At 39.8% G+C, this 24,303-nt stretch overlaps 1 protein-coding gene across 3 annotated transcripts in view; it reads right to left on the bottom strand.

Annotated features, from left to right (window-relative positions):
• The window catches only part of DGKI (diacylglycerol kinase iota), a 212,342-nt gene that overhangs the window by 16,715 nt on the left and 171,324 nt on the right, over positions 1-24,303 (bottom strand). For all 3 annotated transcript variants that reach the window (XM_083801009.1, XM_083801007.1, XM_083801008.1), the window contains one exon: positions 13,301-13,326. In XM_083801009.1, the coding sequence (XP_083657135.1) occupies positions 13,301-13,326 (26 nt within the window). The remainder of the gene's footprint in view (positions 1-13,300; positions 13,327-24,303) is intronic.

The following is a 24,303-nucleotide window of genomic DNA, read 5'->3' as shown; positions in this document are numbered from 1 at the left end:
ACACAGAACGGGAGTCAGCCCCCACCCTTTGTAATGTAAAGGGACGCAGAAGGAAAGAGAGACAAAGAGAGGAAAAGTAAACAAGGGCTCACAGCAAGGCAGGGCAGAGCTGTGAATAGAGCCCAGGTCTACTCACTGCCAATACCTGTTTGTCCCAAGTCCAGGAGAAAGAAGTTGGGCAAGAGCCTGGGACTCTGTATTGCTCTGGGTATAGGCTGCACTCAGGTAGTAACGCTACTGGTAGAAAGCAAGTAACCACCTTTTTTTCTCCTTCTTGCTATCATAATATTTATAGTAAAAACAATTATGACTAGTCTTTCTGGGAAAGCAGTTATTTGGTTTGCTGATGCAAAGAAGAAGGTGCAAAGAAAGCTTTAAACATTTGCCTCAGTTCATAACTTTTCAAGTGTGCCTAACTCCATTTCTACCCTCAAGTCTAGGCAGCGCAATCAAGTGAAGCATTTGCTCAAGTATCATCCTTGATAAAGGTGCCAAAAACTCAAGTAGGGAGGAACAAGGGGGAAAGAAAGCCATGGTATAGACTTGCCCCTGAAAAATAACACACAGGAACTGCACAGTGTGAATTTCATGAGGAGCTTGTTACAGCTCCATAAGTGACACCACATCCAAGCTAAACACTGCAGAAGAAGGGTATGCAAAGACGACTCAACAAATGTCCTTCTTTGAAAATACCTGGAGTTGTGTGTGGCTTTCAGTGGCCTCAGCAATGCCTAATGCCCTGGTTTCACAGCAATGGGAAAAGAAAAAACCCAGTCCAGCTAATTTCTGATTCAGGAAAGCAGGAGCTGCAATCACAGGTTATTCTTGTAACATTGGATTTTGGGCTGTTTTACAGTGATCATAAGTTAAACTAAGTCCTGTAAATCCCCTGGCATCTGTTGGGGGCTAGGGCACACTGCTTTTAGGAATGGAAAAACACAAACATCAGCAGGTAAGATAATGAACTGGAAAAATACATAAACATCTTTTCCTCAGATTTCATTTTCAGTGGGATACAGCTTTTTTTTTTTTTTTAGCTTTTTTTTTTTTTCTTTCCCAGCATTTCTAATACTGGCTCTGCACAAATTAATACAAGAGCAGAATGTGGCCCTTGCACCATTCATTTCATCTTTTTCCACCTTAAACACAGATCGGATCTCAGAGATACTGTTATTGGGTGGGCTGCTGCAGTCTAGGATTGTATAATTATTCTGCTCTCCTCACATGTGTAGAAGTCAAATGAATTGGTGACATCAGCTTTTCATTGCTATCTATATCCAGTATTTTAAGACACAGTTGCCCTGAAACTACTTGTTAAGAGACAAAGATGCACTTTTTCATGCAAACCAGAGCTGCTAGTTAAGGTTAGAGCTCAGAAAAGACAGGAATGAGATCTAGAAAATTATGAAGTCAAAACAAAAGCCTAACAATCTTCTACATTGAGTACTCATAATCAGAGGTTGGTCTGGTGATATTAGGATAAAACAGCTCTAAAACACATGCAATAAAATGAAACCAATCTTTTCCTATATTTTCTAAGCATCCAATCCAGCAAAGCATTTAGGCAGGTACTTAGCTTTGAGCTAATCACATTCTTGTCACCAAGCCTACCTTCAAACTTAATTTTAAGTGCTTTGTTAGAGTAGAGCCTATTGCATAAATGAATACATTACAGAGCAACAAAACCAACAGGCATAACAAGTAGATTAGACTACTGCAAAATAAGCCACAACACTGGAAGACTTGGAAGCTATTGAACTAGAAATGGGGAAAGGTTTTTCAGAACACTAACCCCAATAAATTCAGATGGGACTGCTGGGCATATTCAGGAGGAGGGTGAAGATAGCAAAAATCACCTGATTGTAAAAGAAGTGGTTAAAACAAGCAAGCAGATGGTATTGACAAGAGAGTTGAATGAGAAATTGGACAAAAACATTGTTAACATGCAATGCCAGGCTACCTTAAAATTAGAAACATTAAAATAAGAATGGTTTTATTTCTTCTGAGCAACACTGCACCACTCATGTAATATATAACATGAATTATGCAATTGTTTTATATCATAACGTACCTTCAGGTCTTAAGAAAGTCTCAAAAATTACTTGATTTAATAAATATTTAAATCAAGTCTTTTTTTTTTTCTCAGCTTTTCCTGAGACAAGCGTTTGTCATGACTAATAGAAATGTTTTATTAACTTTTTCATTTATTTAGCAAGCAGATTTATTGGTGATGAAATGTGTCAGCTTGACAAGACTGGAGACTCAAGTGTTCTGTCTATATAACTAGGAATCACTCAACCTGTCGTAGTGCTACACACCCTGGGCTGCCTTCTCAGCAAAGTTCAACCCTCTGTACCAGTACACCCCTACAGACAGCCTCTATCCCATCTCTTCAGCTTCACCAACCACTCTGCTGAAACAGCCAGCAAATGTAAATCACTGAGTGGGGTGATGGATCTTGACAGAGACACCTTACCTGATAGGATATGGACAGACAGAAATTCAGATTATGTGGGTAACAGCTGCTAGAGAGCAGCAACTTGGGGTGAATTTTGATACCTGGTTCTAACCACCTCTCTGGGCCAACTTACAAAAGGTGCTGCATTAAAAATAAAAACATAACGAAACATACATTTGACTCATAAATTAAATATTGAACCGTTACAAGTGAATAATGCACTAACAGGAAAAAAAAAAAAGCCAGGTTAAAAAGGCTGCTAATTGAATTCTGGTAATTCTGCAAACTAGTGCAGCTTGAGAAACAAAAATCACCTACCAGCACATCCACATAATAATATATTTCCTGTGGTATGTCTCGTTCATGCTATTTCCATGTTAGCACACACTGTTTCTATTGGAAACAGCTATTTTTATTTCCTATTCTAAAAATAAATTTTAAGGTCACAGAGTTGTAATAAACATTTTTGTTTCCTATTCATAGAATTAACCTACAGAGCCACAGTTGCTCCCTGGTTCTGCGTATGTGTTGGCAGCATTACAACTTAGCACTGCAAAACCAGTCATTAAACATTGGGAAGATAACAAAGGAGTGAAGTATTTGTACTCAGTAACTTCAGATGCTCTGAGATACCTAGAGGAAGCTGGTCTCACAGAGCTGCCTGGATAGCCAGAAGAGAAGTAATCCTTCAGGGAAAGCAACTGGGAACTCCTGCAATAGCTCCTGTTGTGCATCACCCTCCACAGACAATAGAAGTTTTATGGGAAATGACCTCCCAGCTTGCAGTACCTAAATTAAGAGCTGAAATGAGACAGTGAGGGGATCCTTCAGGAGTGCATTATCCCAGGAGACATGCCTGATCACCTGCAAAAACGGCCAAGAATGGGCAAAATGGGGCATCCTCCTTTTAAGTACTCCTTAAAATGAGGATGATACTCCTGGTACCAGACAATGCTCAGGATATTTAGCAAGTTAGATAAATAATCGTTAGTGAGACTGTGATACCATAAACATCTTCCAGATTTTAACAGTCATACTGCACACTTGATTTGACCCTTCCCTGATCATAGTTGCAACTGCTGAAATCGTACAAACTAAGCCCCAGTGAATACTGATAAAACCGTGTGGCTTCTTTGAAGCTATCACCATCTCCAGGGAATTCTTCAGTGAGGGTGTAAGGCGTGTCACTGGAGGGAGCAGAATTATTGAAAACTGCTTTAAAGTATGAGTACCACACAAAGGAGTTGTCACGTCCATGAATAAAATGCTGCCAATTTGAGGTATATGAATTAAATACACCGTGTGAGAGCAAAGTATTATTTATGATAATACATCTTAAAATGGGTTAAAAAATAGGAGGCTAAGCATGCATCTGAACAGTGTATAATAATAAATAAGGAATCATGCATTTAAGCACATGGGAAATTCTGTTGGGATTTACCTACTATAACTCCAACATGTAACACAGTTAGGGCTGATAAAATCGTTAGCTCTTTCAAAAGACACATAAGATAGCTGATGATCTGAAGGGATCAGGACCTTCCAGAAACTTCAGTCAGACAGTGCCTACAACTATCCATTTCATTCTAAGACACAGAACGTGGAATTAATATACCATCCACATTGTAGTACTGGGTATTTCTTTCTGGTTAGAGGCAGCTAATAAATATATTAGATGTTAGGGCTTTTCTGTCAATCCCCCTGAGTATGAATCTTAGTGTGCAACACCACTTCCTGCTAGATTTGCTCAAGGGAACTCTTAAGGATGACCTCCTCAAATACTGCCTCACTCAAACCTTGCTGAGATTATAATGATAAAGAAACTGCAGCAGAAGGTGACATCATCAAATTTCTTGACAGTTATTAAACCTAACTTGGCCTATCATTAGCTTCCAGAACATTTCCAGCTCTTTATTACTGTAGAAGATTGTGAAATTCATAGAACCAGAAATTTAAAGTAATTACTGTTTTACACATTGAGAAGTTAAAACCAGACCCAGACTAGAAGGGTGTTCTTTTTACACAGCTGGATTCTTCTGAGCTATTAAGGATCAGCAATACAAAAATGATAAGAAAACAAGCTCTTATTCTTAACTTCACACTAGTTTCATAGAAATCAATAATAACTTCTATTTTAATCACTCAAAAAGCTAAGCTCTCAAGTGAGCGTGAAGTCTATATAGATTATCATTCAGAAATGCATTGTTTTCTCTATAAAACAACAATTTCCTTGTAACAGCTTTGTACAATCCAGTAAAGATCAAATCTAATACAAAAAAGTGACAGTAACATAACTTTCCTAGAAATGTACAGAACTGACCCTTTTTCTACTCTAGCCACAATCTTCAACCCTGACTGGCAGAAGGTGGTCTGTGGACTACTTGCTTTCCAAAATGACTATAAAAACCAAGCATCTAAATTATACAGCAGAGCATACACATGACATATCTGAAGGGTCTGCCAGTCCCATAGACAGTTTTTAGGGATCCACAGCAAAGAAAGGTTGAAAAACTCTGCATTTGAGTTTTTACAAGCCAGTTACTTTATCCTAATATTTAATCTGCTTTTAAATTTACAGGGGGAAGGAAAAAAAAAAAACTTTAAAATATGTTTGCCAAATTATCTACAAAATGGAGAAATTAAATTAAAAAATTAATAATGCTTTGTTGGAATGACTGCAAGCTTGCAGGTCTTTGATTTATAGAAAGTCTCAAGTCTTACCAAAGCTGATGATGCTTAAACATTTCTCTTTGAAGCTAAGCTGAGTGGAAAGAGCAATTAAATGTTTGTTCATGTATTTTATGCACCTGCAAGTACTGGAAGCAACTACTGGAGATAACGAAAAAGAAAAGTAAATGGAAAAAAAGCCTTGTTGGTGGAGGGGTTTCCTAGATGCTGAGAAAAACAAACAAAAACAAAAACACACAGAAATAAACAGCTCTACATGGTTATGAGAGTCAAAAGACTAGCAAACTAAAATGTCCACAACAAAGCAAAATGTCCACTAGAAAGACTTGCTTGAACTTCTGCACAAGAAAATAACCTCTATATTCACTGAAACAGGACTTTGCATTAAGCAGCTGTCTGACTCTTACAACCAAATTTTCGTCAGCTGGGCCAAAAACCTGCACCAAGCCCTAGTAAGGGATGCCCAGTGATTTTGGAACCTATCATTACACTGGTGCGCAACAGAATGACTTTTTTCTTACCGCTGCATATAGGAAAAGCTGTGTTCAGGCGAAAAATGACCACTTTCATGAGAACACACTGTAAAATCTGCCACGGGAATCTGCCTGAACATAAAGCTGAGTAATGGTGTTTCATAGCAAGACTTTTGGGTGTATCTGTCGGTGATAACCTTGATCTTGTTTTCTTTTTATGCTGATTTTTACCTTCACATTGAACTAAAGCTCACATATTCCAGCAGGAAAAAAAAAAAAAAATCTTGCACCAAGCAGAAGAATATTTTTCTGTCGTTTTTGAACTCTGACAGTTTTGATGCTGAGCAAAAATATGGTTACCATACCAGCCTCACGTTTCAATACTTGAGAAAGAAGCTCCATTATAACCAAACGGGATATTTTGGCAGGGAATTTGATTGCCTGTAAGCCCAAAGACACATCAGCTTTTAAAGGTATTTATAACTAAAAATAATAATAATTAAAAAAAAAAAAACTCTCACTATCCCTTTTGAAAAGTTTATTCCTTACCAAAGGAGCAGTGTGGCATGGGGACTGGGAAGAGGCAAAGGTTTCTTGACTTCCTAGAGGAGTTATACCTCAGCCTAAAGACTGTTTAAAAACCATGATGGAAATAAGACAGGAAAAATATATAGAATTTAGTGATTTCTTGCCTAGGACACAGTGTTTCACATGCTGACTACAGCAAAGATTGATTGATTTTGAAACTTTACAAAACGTATCTGTTTGCTGCCACTATACAGTACCCAAAAGAAACTGATGGTAAACAAGATTTCCCCACAGGATTTCAGCTTTGGGAAAGGCTTAGGCTTCTTAGAGAATCTGAGAGTTTCAGCGCTGGTGTAGGTTGCTCACAAGAGCAGTGCTGTGAGGCACTATTTCCATGAAAGAAAACCAGATAAAGAGCCCGAGAGTTCAAAATCTTCCCAAGAGACCAAGAAAACACAATGCAGCAACCTGCTGCAACCAAAAGCTCAAAAGCACATCAGCTGAACAGCAGCCAGACAGCAGAAGTCTGACGACTATTCAGCAAGGGGAATATTATGAAGGCCTTCACACAGCATCTCCAGCTAATCCATCTGCACAAGGAAAAACGTGTGCATAAGCATATAGTCTCCTGTGGTTTAAGAGACACCTTTGAAGCATGCTGGACACCTGAATAAGTCATACTTCAATAACATTTATTTCTAGGATTGCACAAAGAGTTAGAAAGTCCTTCTAAACATTTTGGGTTGTCATTTAGCTACAGCAGTACCGCATCCTGTGCAAATCCAAAGGAGAGAACTGACACAGTTTTAACTGCAGCTGTTTGGGAATAAAACAAAAAACTTATCATGCAAAAACCATCCATTACTCAGGTGGTTATAAATATGCATTAAAAACCTTTTCCTTTTAAGAATTTTAGATTTAAACAACACACAGTATCAAAACACTGTTTAGAGAGAAAAAAAAAATAACCACACACAAGCTTGCTGAAGGAAAAGAAAGGCCAAATTCTCACTTACACAGAAGTTCCTTCATAAAACTCTGGAAGGATAAAGAGGCTTTTAAGCAGATGTAAATTACACTCAAGCTGTCTTTAAGGCCCCATTTGCACTGTCAGCCTAGTTTAAAGGTAATTTGATGCCAATTAGAGTCCACCCTGAATTGTTTATGTGGCATTGGTGCTGAGCTAAGAGTGCAATTGAAAGTTAGGAATGGAAGTATTCAAACCCTAATGCTGAACTTTTCCTGCAAGACCATTTCAACCAGTTTTACAAAGGGAAAGGATGACCATAAGGAAAAAGGACTTCCTTTATAAATGGTCCAAAAAACCAAAGAGCAGTTGCAGATAAACTAAGTACCATCTGGCAGGCATCATGACTTTTTTTTTTCTTTTTCCCATCCACCATTTTTATTTTTAAGCCAAGACAGGAACAATTACTGTCATTTTCAGGAGTGATGTGGTGGAAGAAAATGTCTCTGATCAAGCAAGAACACTGGGCAGGGAGACTTTGGCCGACTAATGCAGCCACTTTATCAGCGGAGTTGTATTACTTTGGCAGGAAGGGAGTTCTAGGTAAAATGATTAAGCAGTGATTTATTTTTTTATTTAAAAATAAGAAAGGGTAACAAAAAAGGAAGAGTGTAGGTCATGCTACCCATGCTATCCCTCCCCCTTCCCTAACTTGGTGGACCATTCCTATCACAGGCTCTCCCATTGCAATCCCTTCAGGTTTTTGCCGCTGCAAGGCTGGCTGAAGTGCCTTTGCCTAGGAATATCTAAGTAACTCATCTTCAGCAAATAGGTCTTCATAATAGGACTAAATAATCTGAAAGTCAATTCAAGCATTTACTTGCTGGAGGAGGCTTTGGGTGGGTGGAGGGAATTGTTTTCCTCTTTTACATTAATACGGTTATCCAACCACAAACAGCATCACTGCCTCCACCAGGAACAAAAACCAGGAGTGAAGTACATTGCAAGGTTACCCAGGGCTTCTGCTTGAAAACAGGTGCCCTGATCCAGACAACACTTTCATTGCTCCTACTTCCTTCTAAGAGGAAAGGAATAAAGACAGTGGCCATCTGGAAAGAAACATTTCCCAGTTTTCCTCTACTAGTCATTCAGATGCCTACATCTGCCAAACCTCTCCCTCCCAGCTGCCTACTGATCCCTCAGCCTGCTTAGATATAACAGGAGCTGGGGTGTGGGCACCTTTTAAAGATTTCAGACTAAGAGGATCTCCCTCATCCCTAGAGGAGTGGTTTGACAGAACACTTTCTCTTGCTCTAGGTGCCATGGCTTTACATCGATCCCACCCTCTGCTGAGCTGAGAAGTGAATGAACAAATTCAGAGCAGATCCCCACACAACTGTTGGCTCAGCTGGCCACAGACAGACTTTCAAAACACTGTCCAGGAGGGCTTTCTTCCCAAAGTGGCTAATTAATCAAAATAAATACCTGCAGTCAGGACCCCCACACACAGCACTGTCTTTGATTTGCTCAGTGAAAGCATTCCAAGACATCTTAATATGTTGCTAGGTAAGTGGCTGCAACATCACTCTGAAGAATATAGCTTCTCAGTTGGAGCTGTGCAAAACCATCACTCTCTTTTGATGGAATAGAGTGTATAAAACAGAGGTGCCTTTTTTTTTTTTTTTTTGATGATTCTACCAGCACTGAGAGGTTTAGGTTCCTCTGGAGTTATCTGCTCTTCCTTTTATTCAGGACAGCAGGATATTTAAAAAATAAGAAACACAAAAGACTCCTGAAAAGACTGTTCTTTTGCAGACTATGACTAGCAAAACTAGTGGTCAGTAACTCCAAAAATAAGAAAGGATATTGACAGTGTGAAGGCCAGCTTCCTAAGGTTTCCAGGGAGAACAGGAAATCCCCATGTGCCAGCAAGTGTTCTCAGCTCATGTTCTTTTCTGAGACTCCCACAGCCTTCTCCTTTTTCCACAGGTTCAGACTTCTCCTTAATGGGGCAGACAGTACTGGAGTACACTCCATAATGCACAGCACATCCTGCCTCAAAGGGAGAAGTTCATATTGGTCAGCAAAGCATTTTCCTGTATGGAATGGAGATGCCACCACCTTCTATACACACACTTGATCACTCCCTTCCTTATAATTCATACAGCAGCTCTCTTCATCCAGAGGGGCATCCAGAGACAGACTTGTATCTCCCACCCCAAGCTTCCAGTCTGAAATTATGCCAAGCAATCCCTGTGGAAAATTCCTTTAAAAATGTTAATTTGAAGGTCACCATTTAACCCCCCCTTCACTTCTAATGTACCCCTGGCTCTGCAGAAATGCCTCCTAAGGATAAGATATCCAGACTGGATTACTATCATAAAAGCATTCCCTGACAGAATCTGACAGATCTTTGGGTGTCTCCATTTTTCTTTTCAAGAAGAAAATCACTCTTCATCTTCACCCATTGTGGCATATTATGACAATGTAATAACCAACTGTCTCCAAAATATCTCCTTTGAATATATTTGCCTCTTGCCTTAATTTCTCACTTGTGCCGTACTCCCTCATGAATTTGGAATCTAATGCAGCAAAAAGATATTAAGTTTAACATAGCAGAGCTTGCTAGAAATTATGCTGATGCAACATAAACCTATCTGCTAGAAGAAAAGGCAAAAAGCTCAGTTTCATGGGCTTCCACCCTAAGCTCCTCTCTAAACTACTATGCTTTGAATTTTACTTAGCTAGTTCCGTTTTGTCAGACAATTAGGGAATTTGGGGTTAGCTTTTCTATCTGGTCTTTTTGTGTTTTGGTGTTTTGTTTTGTTTTAAAAAGAAAGTAGATGAATTTCATTCTTTAAATGCTCATTTCCTAAATACCTGTACCAAAGACAAAGACAAAAACCTTCTCAAAATCTTTAAGAGATTTTGTTTGTTTGCTTTTGAGGCTTGGGATTTTCTATTAGCACTGTTTCCCTTTCTGTGGCAATTAAAGTGGTTCTGTTTTGTAGCTGATAAAGGTGCCTTTAACACGTGTCCACAACAAGGAGCATTGTGCACTGTTACAATTGTTCAATAGATGCCCAGTCCCAGACAGATGGTGCTTTATCCTCACCCTCTCCTCAATACAGCACAATGCGTTGTCCTGTCAGGGATTAATGGAAGAGACACTCACATAAGATGCTAATTCTGGTAGCAACTCTGTTACTACACTACAGATGCTGAAACTACTGCTTACAACTAACATGGGAAGCAGGTGCTGAACACTGAACATTGAGAAACCAAAGTGAGGAGCACAATGCAAGAACCTGTTCACAATGCAACCAGAAGATCATGGACAAGGAGAAAGAGACATTTGAAAAGGAAGACAAGGAAGATGGGAAAGAAAAACACAGAAACAGTAGGGAGAAAAAAAAAAAAAAAAAGTACTGCAGATTAAAGAAGAAAAAACAAAGACCAGGAAGAACCAAATGGGAAGTTAATGTAAAAGATCCAACACAACAGAGAAAGTGTCTTTTCTCAGTAATGGCCAACACATCACACCATCAGTAAATCAGCACTAGAAAAGTGCCTCGTAATAGGGAAAAACAGATGAAAGAAAGTGATGCCACTGAGGTAGATTATTCTATGGTTGGATTTTAACCCGCTGTACACCCCAAAGCAATACTGGCTTATAAATCAACTTATAAATGTTTAACATGTTGAATAGGCACACAGTTGAGTACTGGTTATTAATGAAAATAAAAGCCCTAATAGTGATTCTTGGATCCCTACTCCAAGAAAAATATGCCAGTAAAAGTGTGCATAAACACTGCAAAATGCAGACAGTTCAGAGAGAAATTTTCAGCTCTGTTGTGGATTAGCTCATTTTGTGCTTAGATAGATTTCAGATCAAAGACTAATTTGAAATGCTTCCTCAGTTATGCTTAAAGTGGGCTGAGAAGCACCTAGGCTCAAATCAGCTTGTGCTACAGCACATCTGTCATGTTTTCCTTTTGGTATTGTGCTCATTTACCATGGTCTGCATGTGGCACAGCGGGGCAGAGGAAATCCAAGGTATTGGACCTCTCTTTCTGAAAAAATCATTGGGGCATGGGAAATCTCTTGTGTCTGAGAGACGTTCTTACATATTTAAATGTTTGACAAATCTAGCCAGATATGTCACAGTCATGAAACAAAAATTCGAATAACTAGCACTATCCCATCAGTAATTGGTCAAGGAGACACTGGCCTTTCATCCTACACTTCAGAGAAAGTTTCTTATAGCAGAAAGGGAAGAGTGAGAAAGAGGAGGCTACTCTGAGATGTTTATCAAGCCTGAAAAGCCAGACCCTGGCAGCAGATGGTAGATGAAAAACAGGAAGATTTTGAGAAAGAATAGAACAGCATAAAAATACTGGAAAGAAGGAATGCATTAAGATAGTAGAAAATACTGAGGTTTAAAGATATAGTGGGAAATACAATCTACATTGTCTGTTGCTCCATTAATAGATAAAAAATAAGCAATAGAATAAATAGAAGGGAAATGGAAAAGCAAGAGCAGTCTATCGCTAACAAGCTTATCCACTAAGAAGAAGATTAAGTCCTGATCTTGAAACAGTATAATAAACTGTAATGTTTCCAAATTTATTCTGAGGGCTAGAGAAATGGTAAATACTGTTAACATCTCACAAGTCTCTAGCACTTTGTATTAAAAAGATATGGTCATGCTAAAAAGCAGATGAACTATTAAATAAGAAAGCTACCTTTCGCTCACAAAGTCAGTGTGCTGCAAATCACTGGAAGTAGAGTGAGCAGCAAAGTCAAACTGCATGCATCTGCCATTCTGTTCTTGTCAGGGGATCCACCGCTATCAGGCAGTAGGAATGGGCTAGATGGATCTTTGGTCTAACTTCTTTGTCCATTTCTATAGCTTTCTTTACTAAGAAATAACATGTCAAGGAGATAGAAGAGAATTTATTAATGATGGTATGTTTGACAGCCAGTATACTGGATTAAAAAGGTCTTGGTTGAAGCCAAGGACAATGTAGGTCAATACCTAACTAGTAACCCCCCACTCCAAGCAAACATACATCAGTTACACTCTGTAGCATCTCTTGAGTCCCACAAAACCTGAATTAGTATTTTTATTGCTCACTTGTGTAGCACTCCACACATTTCCAGGCTCAGACTCCCCTTACATCCTCATATGCAATTGTCTTTGCTATTTCACATCTGGACCTTTCTTGAGTAATGTTTATTGTATTGTCTGGAAATTTTGCTGATTTTGTAACTGTATAAAATTTGGATGCCAGAAAAAAAAAAAAAAAAAGATATTTCTTTTGCAGTCCAAAATAATATTACAGATTCAGAGCTACATAATGAACTTTCCCCTCTCAATTTCAGTCTCCTTTTGCTTTTTTTTTCCCCATTCCTTGTGCAACTCTGCCAGTGTGATTCCCTCCTGACTTGCAGTATGCCTCTGGACTTCAGTATCAACACCACCTTACTTTAATGTCCTCTAAAGGGATATATGTACAACCTAGCTCTAAGAACGTAAGTTGGTCAAGTTATTAACCAGCTAGTCACTGCATTCTTCCTCTTTAGTCCATAGGGAAAGATTAAATCCTTCAGCCTTCTTCAGAACAAGCACATTACCATAACCTGCAACTCTTGAAACCTGAAAATCTCTATGACTCTTGCTACTCAAGCAATGATATTTTTACATGTAGAAGCTCCAAGCTGTGCTAAATTCCATACCCTGCTACCAATTTTATTTTTGAGGTAACCCAAGATAACTTAGGTTCAAGCCTTTAAAGCATAATCCACTCTCCTCTGTTACAAAAGTGCTGTCCTGGGAGCCATAAGAGATCAGTTCATCTTCGCTAAAACCATGTATTGTCCTTTAAGTCCACACACAACTTTCCATAGGTTCTCTGTGCAGTCATGTGAATAAATTGCAAACACTTTCAGTGGTTCAGGTTGCTTGAGCAAGATTCATTTTACAAATAACTCAGCATAGCATTAGCTTCTGCCAGGTCCAGCTAAATGAACAAGAACTTCATGTCTAGGTGTGAACGTTTGAGCAACATTGAACTTTCATTTTTATAAAGTCATTTTTGCCCAACATAACTGTGTTAAAACAGTTTCCTAGGTAGTCATTAATCTCATTTTTAATGTTATTTGTATACATAAAACAGATCTTACCTTGATCTTCTGAAGAGACTGGTGACCTGAAATAAAAAAAAAAAAAAAAAGAAAAAAAAAGTCCAATCAAACTTTGGCATGAAAAGGTCACAAAGAAGGTTCAAATCGTACTGTAGGGAATTGGATATGGAGGAATTGAAAGGTTTTATTCTTGGGCTTAGTTAGAAGGAAGGACTGGAAGGCAGCTAACAAAAAATATGCAGAAAAATGCAAAGATGTTCTCTAGCAGCAGGTCCTGCAGACCGGAGTAGCCATATTGAATCATGTTCATAAGACCATAGTCTCACTATTAAGCACTCAAGCCAATAGTTTCTTTTGGATACATGGCAAAGAACTTACCTACTACTGTTACTGTCAAAAATAGCTGATGTTACCTGTTGAGAAAGTCCCGATCCCCCAGAGATTATCAAAGGGACCATAATTAAGTGCGAGCCAGGAGGAAACCTCATGGCTAGAGGTGGTGGAGGAAATAATAGCCTTAGAGGAAATTGCAGTTACTAAGGAGGCCATTTCTCTTACTACTCATAATTAATGAATTCATAATAATAATAAGCCAATGCTGCTTTCACAAAGGCAACAGAAATGGACAAATAAAAAAAAAAAACAACACTCTCTGGACAGATGTAAATGCCATAAAAATAAACTCAACAGCACCAACACAAGAGTTAGAGGATACCCTACCAGTGACTTAAGCCTCTGACAATACTCCAAGAGCAAGGGGTTATAAAACATGAGGGACATCTCAGTGCTCCAGCTGATAAACAGAAGGTCCCCACTGAATTTCAGGGATCTGTATCACAGTTCCTCTCACTAAAGAACTCACTCCTCATCGTACTGCCCAACATCCATGGCAAAAAGAACATAAAGAGGTGCAAACTATTGGCCCTTCATTTTTGCCTTTGCTGTAGTAGCTTGGCTCAGAAAAATGGGGCTAATTGTACAGCCAAATCTGGGATATGCCTTGGTCATCGAGACTCAGCTTGACAACACAGTGGATTGGACCATTGCCTCAGCGCCTCCCTGACGATTTTCAACTGCATATATAGTCTTCCCACACACGTAACAAGAAGTTTGTTCCTGCAGTGAATGGAACAACTCATGCTTCCTTTCCAAGATATATTTAATTCTGCACCAATGTACAAAACTAACAAATTACTAAAAATTTAAAAAAGTTAGAGTTGTCAACAAATAGATCAAAGCTGGCATCTGAAAATCACCTAGAGAAGGGAGAAGGGAAAATACACAAGGAACAAAAGGGGAAAGAAAATACATATATTTAACTGAGTCAGCGGGGGATAGAGAGAAAGCAAAGGGTTGGAAATCCTGGATTTAGAGGAACAGAGGAGCTGGAGAAGGAGTCTTGATCTTATTCCATAACAGGGATTTGAAAGGTAAGGTTGAAGGATCATAGGACATCAGAAACAGATATGCACATATGTGGATGGAAAGAAAAGATGGAAAGAAAAAAAAATAAGCTTTCCTAATGAGGTATGCAGAATTTTATTTTTAAAAGATAAAATTGCAGAGAAAGAGATGAAAGAGTTACAGCATGGCTGGAGCAACGGTCACTGTGAAAGGAAAAATGTGATTACCTAATTAAGATTCTGACTGTGCTAGAAGCCAATGTATCTGTATGGATCAGAATTAATTAATTCACTACTCCCATTAAATCCTCTCACTACTGCTGCACATCATAACCATGTTTCCCACTCTGTTGCCAACCAAACCAGCTATGCCCTTCAACTTCAGCCATGTCTCTGGAAATATGGTAGGAATGCAGGTAACCCAGGGGATTAGTAGGCATCACTAGGACTCTCACAGCTTTAATCAGCAAGCCAAGCCTCGGCAGAAGCCCTTATGAGGGTCAAAACTCAAAACACAGATTTTCCTACAAGGTTACACCATGCAGAATGGGCCATATCAAAAGGTGTAATGTTTAGGTTCTTAAAGATATTTTTACATTCAGGAGTCATGCCAGGGTCCTTAGCTCACACATCCTGACACTAGACCCATTTCTAACACAGTATCCCACAGTATCTGAGGAATTTAGTCCTTCATTTCATTTCTTAATTGCACAGTTTCATCACCTTTTAGATCTTTGTGTGAAACAATAAAATAAACTAAACAGTTGGATTATCCTATAATTTAGATCATCATTATGTATGGTAAACTAGATGTCACTTGCTCCTTAAAAAATAAAGAAGAGATACTATCGCAATAGCATGACTATCTCCATTAAAACATTGAAGTGAGAAATGAAAAATATGTTTGTGCACATTTAATGTGCCCAAAATTAGAATGTATTTTACAAAATAGTAATCCCATTTAGTAGATCTTCTGATCCTTTTTTGCATTCCTTGAACTTAGTGGTTAAACAGTGAGTAATCTAACAGTTACTACTGTCGCTACTAGCGGTGTTTTCATTTGAAAAGCTTCATCAAGCATCTTTTCCATAGGCTGGTATCCTGAGAAAATAAGGTTTATGCACACACCAAGGTGCTCTGATTATGTGTGTATATCTCTGCCTCAACCTAATAAAATTTGAGCCAGTTGGCTGATTTAATCTATCGTTAACAGAGGGGGCAGAGAGCCAATTACTGCTTTCACACGGAAATGCAATAGCATGAGCTCAAACTTTCTGAGGTAGCTGTGAAGACACAAAGAGAGGTTCTGAATATCTCAGCCACAGGAAAGCCTCAACAAGAGCTTCCACAATGTGTGATACCAAAGGATGAACCACAATAAACTAGGCTTCCTTTATTCCACTACTCACAGAAAGAGTATTTTGGCAAAGAATAAGGCAGACTTTCAACACTCTCCTACAATTTCAGGCCATGCATTTAAGCAGGAGGAGAGATTTTTCCAAAGCATTCAAGCACTGGCCTAACTACGCCAAGGGGAGTCTTGCTTGTAACTCTAGCATAAGGAAGTGAGGCTGCTGAGTCCTTTTAGGGTCCAGGCTGATAGTGTTGGGCACTTCATGCACTGTCTGGGCTACCCCATGCTTATGACAGGGAGGAAGGAAAGAAAGGAAGCCTAATGACCTGCTCTAAACCACATCCACTCACTCCACAGTCACAGGGGGCTTGCCTGACAGCAAAAAATCTGGTGGATGCTCATATTTCCGGTCACACATCTTTCTTTCCGTTCTTTAAGAAGTGTGAGGGATATACTGTGGCAGCAATGGTCACCAAATGGGTGTCCTGAGAAGGGTGGATTCTCAGCTGCTAATGTACACATAGTAAACATCTAGCTGACCTCTGGCAGCTGCCCTCTGAGTATGATTTTAGTTGTTTTACAGTCATAAAGAGTCAAGTTATCATTCTCACAACTTCCATGTCGTAAAAAAGTAGAGAAAAGTCAGTGATATTTCAGAAGAACTAATATGCTGTCAAGATGTGTGCCCCTACCTGGATAAATACACTTTGCCAAATGGAATCGAGAAGAAATTCCATTTGTTTTTTTTTTTAAAAAAAAAAAAGAAAAAAACGCACAAACAAAAAACAGGAAAGGGATCAGGCACTGCAATATCCTTATCCATTATATATATATATATATATATATATATCTCCTTAGCCATTTCAGAACAGAATTGCTTTTTTTTTTTCGTAACAACAGTTACTTGTTTGTGCTCTTACCTTCTGGAAATGTAACTTGCAGAAAATTAACAGTGCTGCCAAAATTAGCTTTTAGGCTCATCACCCCACCACCCCATCCTTCTGCAAAAGAAAGTAAAAAGGATAGAATGTCTATGGCTGGCTACATTTTCAGAACTGTGACATTTTTCTACCAACAATGAACTTTCACACACTTAAGTGTGAAAGGGAAGCCCAATTTCTAACATTTTCACAAAAAGGTAATGATTTGACTTCTCCCCTGCCCTGAGTTGGCAGAAGCTTTATGAAGAGCTATTGCTTTAGTAAGTAGCTAGACAAATTTTACTGTGATGATAAGAAAGCGGATGAGAAGAGAGGAGGACGGAAAGCATGTTACCACCTCCATTTTCTTTACACGCTGTTTGTACCCCTCCTTTTGCTACAGGTCCTGCAATGGCATTCTCTTCCTGTTGCAGAGTAGCAAGTTCTGCTCAGAAGAGATATCAGCATTTGCAAGCCTCGGTCTGCAATGGAAGCTGCACTTTGCCTGCTCCACCATTCCTTAAGCAAAAAAAGCAGTACTTCCTGTTCGTACATGAGATGTGTAAAGCTCTCCCAGTAAATATTTAGCAACGCACAAAAAAGCCTGAATAACAATGTAAAAAGCCCCCTAATCATACATTCATGAGATGCTTCCAGGAAATCGGAAGACTTATGGTACTGAAGGCATGAGATGTGCCCACCTAAAACAGCACTGTACTTCAGAGTTCAGGGTCTGATCCAAAGTACACTGGAATCATTCCACTCTTACAGGCTTGGGATCAATTGCTGGCAAAACTCTAATCCCCAGTATAGCCAAGACAGCCTTCAGCATCATGCAAGCCTTCCCCAAACAGCCAAACACTTGCAGCTGTTTCCCAGTGCACTCTCCAATGTGCAAGCACAAGATTTATTCAGCACTAGAGGGTTGGAAGAGGGAATATTCATTTCCAAGGAAGGCAGGGCAGGGACTGTCACAATTTAGAGCCTAGTCAACCAAGGCTTAAGAACCTAGAGAAACACAGCCAGCCTCCAGCAGATGAATTCTAACAAAATTGCAGGAACTGGGTACATTATTCATGAAGACAAAAGCCTCTGGAGAAACAAACCCAGAGCTGATGTAAAGCAGCTATTTTAATCAATAAACCTGTAGCAGAAACCATCTGCACCAGGTCTATTTAAAACCAGCCATTTAGAATTTAAAGGCCAAATAACAATCCATGCGCAGCAGTTCTGCTGGGTTTTATGACCATTCCTCTTTTTCCCTGCTAAAGCAATGTATTTCTGCAAACTTTCTCATTCACTCTGACAATACCTGCCTGTGAGCAACGGAGGGGAAGAGCTTTTAGATTAAATCCACTCCTCCTCATTTTTTGAGTACACCTCTTTGGAACTGACAGTGGCATCCCTGTGGCACTTATTCACATATTCTCCAATTGTAATGAAAGAAAAGTTTTAGCACATTAAGTATTTTTCAAATAAACGTGAAGAAACACCCTCATTCACCACTCTGCATCAATCCCTCTGGGACTGGCAAGTTCCCTGCAGCCCTTGCTGCAGATGGTTCCTTGTGTCTTACTGGCAGAAAAGCAGAACTGCTTGCTTTCCTGATCCCTCATCATTTCCTACTTGGAGAGGCCCAGTAAGAGTTAAATATAGTGTTCAGCCTGGACACCACTATTTTGTTCGATGGCACTTAATGGAAAATACAAGTCTAGGAATTACTGAGAGCTTCCCCATCTTTCCACTTTCAACCTACACATGCCCAATTCTGAGTGACCCTGCCAGGCTGAAGGAATGGGTTAGCAAGTCCAACAAAGGCAGATGCAAACCCATGCGAAAAGGCAGGCTAGGGGCCTACCAGCTGGAAAATAGCTTTTCAGAAAAGGGCGTATGATGTTAGATGACCACAAATTGAATGTCAATCAACAACGTGATCTCATGACAGTGGAGGCCAACTGCATACTGTGCTGTACTTGCAAGAGCATAGACGTAAGGTAGATGGAAAGGACTTTTCCCCTCTACTCAGTACTTGTGAGACTGCATCAGGTGTATTGTGCTTAGTCTGGAGCTTCCCAGAACAAGACAGACATTGACAAACTGGAGTGAGTATCACAAAGATGGTGAGGGCATATGAGGAGAGGCTGAGGGAGCTGGAGTCATTCAGTAAAAGAAGAGAAGGCTCAGGGGAAATCTTATTGCTGCCTTCAGCTATCTAATGGGAAAGTATAAAGAAGCCAGAGCATTCTTGAAGTAAGAAGGAGGAGGAAAAACAGGATGAAAAACAACAGTCACAAGTTGAAACATGGGAAATTCAGAATGGATAATAGGAAAAAAAAAAAAAAAAAAAAGTTATCATGCAGATGACCAAAGAGGGGAACAGGTTGTGCAAAGAGACTGTTGAATCTCCAGCCTTGCAGACATTCAAAACTCAGCCGGACAATGCTTTGAACATCTTCGTCTATAACTGGACTTATTTCAAGCAGGGGTGTACATTAGATGACCTTCAGAGGTCCTTTCCAACCTATTTTTTTCAGCAACCTTATAAATCTCACTACAAGGCTTTCTTCTACTGTTAACCCAGCTTTCCTGTCATTCTCTTCTCTCAAATATTTCTCACAGGCAATAGCAACACTGTCTCTCACACGAGGGAAAAAGCTGACCAGCAATGCTCCCCAAATCTAAAAAATTCCATACAAGTTTTTTATTAGTTTGCAGAAATCTGTTCAGACATACCCTGTTAATCGGTACCAACAGCCTGGAGAGTCTAATTTTTTTCTAATTCTGATAAAGACAAAGATCAGCATACCATTTTTTCTGGTGTCTCTGTAGCTTCTTCCTGCAGCCTCAGTCTATACCTGCACATAAACTGCTGCCTCAGGCTGTTCATAAGCAGCCCAACATGCAGGAGTGTAGTCTGGTGCTTCTTACGAAAATGAAGAGAGCTCTGATGTATTCCTTATTGTGTCTCAGACATATCTGCCCCTTAAACATTCTATATCTTGTCTCACTACTAGCCATATTTTTACCTCTTAGCATTTACTGTATTTCTCTGTCCACTGTAAAATACTTTGAATGAAGGTGTGGAGCACCACAATGCTGCTATACCTGAAATTGTACTGACACCCAGAGGAGTGTCCTGGGAATTGCTGCTTGACAAAGGAATAAAAAATTCTCAGAACAAAATGTTAACCCAAGTGGGGAGGGAAGGGAAGGGAAGGGAAGGGAAGGGAAGGGAAGGGAAGGGAAGGGAAGGGAAGGGAAGGGAAGGGAAGGGAAGGGAAGGGAAGGGAAGGGAAGGGAAGGGAAGGGAAGGGAAGGGAAGGGAAGGGAAGGGAAGGGAAGGGAAGGGAAGGGAAGGGAAGGGAAGGGAAGGGAAGGGAAGGGAAGGGAAGGGAAGGGAAGGGAAGGGAAGGGAAGGGAAGGGAAGGGAAGGGAAGGGAAGGGAAGGGAAGGGAAGTTCTAACGTTCATATTAGAATAGAACGCTTTACCTTGGAATCACTGTCAAAACATAACTTAAGAAAGCTGTGTTGCATCCATGGAGAAGAAGGCATTTCCAGATGACCAGCATGATCACTTTAGGGTGATCCAGGTGATTTTTTTGTTTGTTTTGTTTTAATACTTGGCTCCTGTTTCTCTCACCACCACATGACACCAAAGTATCTCAGGGGAATATAAGACATTCAGTTTTAAGAAGTCTGATCCAAACCTCTTTGAATAGGTATTCTTCCATTTCCAGACTTGAACTAGATATTTAAAATTTTCACTGGCCTACTCTGAAAATTGTTGAACAAATCCGGGGGGGAGGGGGGGGGTGCGTGTAGAGACTGGAGGAGGAGAGGCAAAAGAAAGGCAGTGGCTGATGTGGTACTAACCCTAAAAAAATAAAGTGAGATCTAGACAGATCATGCAATATTCAGTTGTAATGACAGACTGTTAAGGAACTGGCTGCTGGATATAAGCACCACCTTAACTTCCTACATGAAATTAAAAAATAAAAAAATAAAAAATGTTAAGAGCAAGCAGGTAGCAAAACATCTGACTTCCTTTCTCAGTAACCAATCTGTGTACTTTTACATTTCTCAGGAAAAGAATAACCCAAATGTCATTTTTTGTGACTTTAACTTTTTGTTTAACACAAAGAAACAATTGGTTTTTGGTAACTGCAAAGCCATGCCAGCCACACTGCTGGCACATTAGGTATACCCTGATTAAGAAGTCACATCCCCAGTTTTGCCCTGAGGTTGGATAAAGGCAAAGCACAACAGCAGCTTGGTATCCTGAGACACCATCCAAATAATCTCAGGCCAGCTTTGGTTTCTAAACAGCTTAGAAACTGCCCTAAGTGGTGTGTTTATTACCTCAAAGCAAACCAGTGACTCCTGGTAAATTGCCTTTAGTGGTTTTGGGAGAAGGGAGACTGAAACATAGGAATCCTTTAGAAAAAGGTTCTTGCAATAATGTTCATAAGTAAGTGGCCTGATTTTCACAAGTGCAAAGCATTAAGGAAACCTCACTTGTTTACCATTAATTTAAAAAAAAAAAAAATCACTTCATTTAATGCACATAACGCACAAGTCTTTCTATAATCCTAGGCAGAGCAGAATTGCTGAGCTCTTTGCACTCCTGCTATGGGATAAATAATGAAGAATAAAACTTTGTAATGGGAGTTTCATATATGGTTTTGTGCTACACTTTTAGAGGCCTGGCAGAGAAACAAGAATCTAGGAGTCAGGGTTATACTGGCTCTAAGCCACCTCTGGCTCTCTGGTTTCAGCTCTTGGCATAATTTAGCCAGGTCCATCTGTGTCTGCTTGCTCATGGGCATCAACGCTGCCAGGAACCGCAGCAAGGCTGTGTGCTACAGCCCCGCTCCTCATGTATTTCCCTCCCAAACACACACCGCTGTGCCAGAACTGCTAAATGCTCACTCAGTCTCAGCTCCTGAGACAAAGCTGTGGGTTTTAGTGCTCCTTTCCCAGCACAGAGGGGCAGCAGGCAAGCAGGGACAACTTTTCTCCCTCTCGCCTTGAATGTTTTCCAGATGTCAGAATTTTCTCCTCTTGCCCAAGATACCCTTCATGAGGCTATTCAAGAACAGACAGTGTCTTCTACATTGTGACATATAAGCCTGCAGCCAGGGACCTAGAACATGCACCCAAGACATGGAAGAATAAGGGCAGTAATGCCAAGACACCCAGTCTAGAGAAAGGGCTTCCTCATCCTCAGCAATTTCCAGACAAACTGGAGAGTCTCTCCCCAGCCCAAGCATGCTAAACCCAGGCCATATTAACAAGTAGTTTCTTTTTCCACAAAGCAACATTTTTCCACAGAAATAAACCTCCAACACACACACAACTACATCAAGCAAAAACAGATCACCAAAATATTTTTCAAGCAGCCCTAGTGAAAAAAAAATCACTTTTAGTTCAAGAGTCAAGTGAATATTCATGTCAAAATATTGCTCTCAGCCTCATCAAAATACTCTGAATTTTGTGTGTCCAAAACACTAAATTGCAAACCTCAAACAATGACCTATTTTCATATGACTGTGCTTAGCCTCTAACTTTTTCTGCATAGTATTTTGACACTTGCCTTTCCAGTTTCCAGGCACAGCTGAAATTAAAACATGTAGATATCTAAAGTGTTAGAGAAAGTTGGCAAAAGTTTAACTTTTAGGAGTGTAACACCGTCAACTCAAAGTAGTGCTTCTGTGTGATGATTTAGAGCAGCTTTTTGGTTTGGTTGGGGTTTTTTGTTGGTTTTGTTTTATTTTGTTTGTTTTACAATATTATGTTTCTATTCTCTTTGCAAGCCTGTTAAGCCAGAACTTAAGAATATGAATAGGAAATCAATAAACACAGTCTGAATTCAAATTATGAGATGTCCTAGTGTGAAAGATTGGACACACTATGTATTTAAATGCATGTGTTACGTATGTACAGAACTATGCATCATACCCATGCCCTGAAGCTCTTAAAGCTTATTAGCCTTGGCTTTGATAAAGCTTAGTACTGAATGAGAGCACATTAAGAACTGGTGTCCTCTCCAAACAGATGGCTGATCCTTATGGCAGGGACAGAGAACAGGGACACAAGCTTGCTGCTCCTCTGAAATGCTCAGAAAACTAAGACCTGGATGTTGGTGGGTTTTGCTGGGGTTTTTTTTTTTTTTTGGTCTTACTTAAACTCTTACAAATAAAGAACAAGTATACACAAATACACACATACATGTTACCTAAGACAACAAGGTTCACTTCTTTTCCAGTGTTTATTGGACTGGAAGCTTGCAATGCCGGAGGATATTTATCCTATATTTATCAGAGTACTTAAAGCAAGCCCAGAAGAATACAGGCTCCCTTTCTGTCAATCATCCTGTATTACACAAGTAAACCCAGCTAGCCCTTCTTCCAGTGCCTGTAATGTCACTGGGGGCCCTGGGTCTGCTATTTCCACTCCATAAAGCCAAAGAGAGGGATATTCATATCCCACAGTGGCATCATCAGCTCCACTCTCTCCTCTACCCATCTCTTGCCAGTTACAGTTATCACATGCCTGACATTTGCAGGAAAGCAGTAGGCCTTAAAGATCAAATTATCAGATGTCATTTTCTTTTACCCAGCCAAACAGAAAACAATTGTACAAGAAGTGACTGCCTTGATATGTTCCCTTGTCTTCCATGCTATACAGCTGCTTTACTTCTCAGCATAGATTTTGCTTCTCACTCCAGGGACTAAACTAAGCAAGCAAGAATGGAAGAAAAAAAAAAAAGGGGGGGGGGGGGGGGGGAAGAGTTGTAATGAGAAAAGAGAAAAAAAGAAAAAAGAAAAAAGAAAGAACTTTTCTACTTTGGCCTTAGCAGTCAGCCAGAGAGCAAAAACAGATTTATAGCTGTTATGGTAAACAATTTAAAACTGAGGCACCCAGCTATCTGTACTCTGTCAACATCAATTTCATCCTTTAAATACACTCCAAAACTTCCATTCCACTTTGAAAACTCATTTCCCTTGCCTTATATACTGGAAATATTTGGTAAGTGTTTTCAAGCTAGATGGCAGTTGACTTTCTCAACATCCAGTAGGTAGGTCCCTTTGTCAAGCACCTGCGTATTCTGTTGCTTCAAGTCATAAAAGAAGAAGAGAACTGGACTGCTTGCATTTCTCTTTCGGAAAGTGGCTTGCCAGTCTAGAAGCAAGATCTCTCTAAGAAGCCAATTTGTAGTCTCATGGTGCATAGGAACACTTTGCATGTCACTGTCTGCCAAAATAACATGTTAGCAGGATGAATATCCTCAGCATCTCAGTTGAGATGCTACAAAATCATTAAGAGCCCTCATTCTGAGGGCTCAGGGGCAGGTGGGCGGGAAT

Source organism: Anser anser (assembly GCF_964211835.1).
Source record: "Anser anser genome assembly, chromosome: 1".
Classification (NCBI taxonomy): Eukaryota; Metazoa; Chordata; class Aves; order Anseriformes; family Anatidae; genus Anser; species Anser anser.
This window is presented reverse-complemented; position numbering and strand designations above follow the sequence as displayed.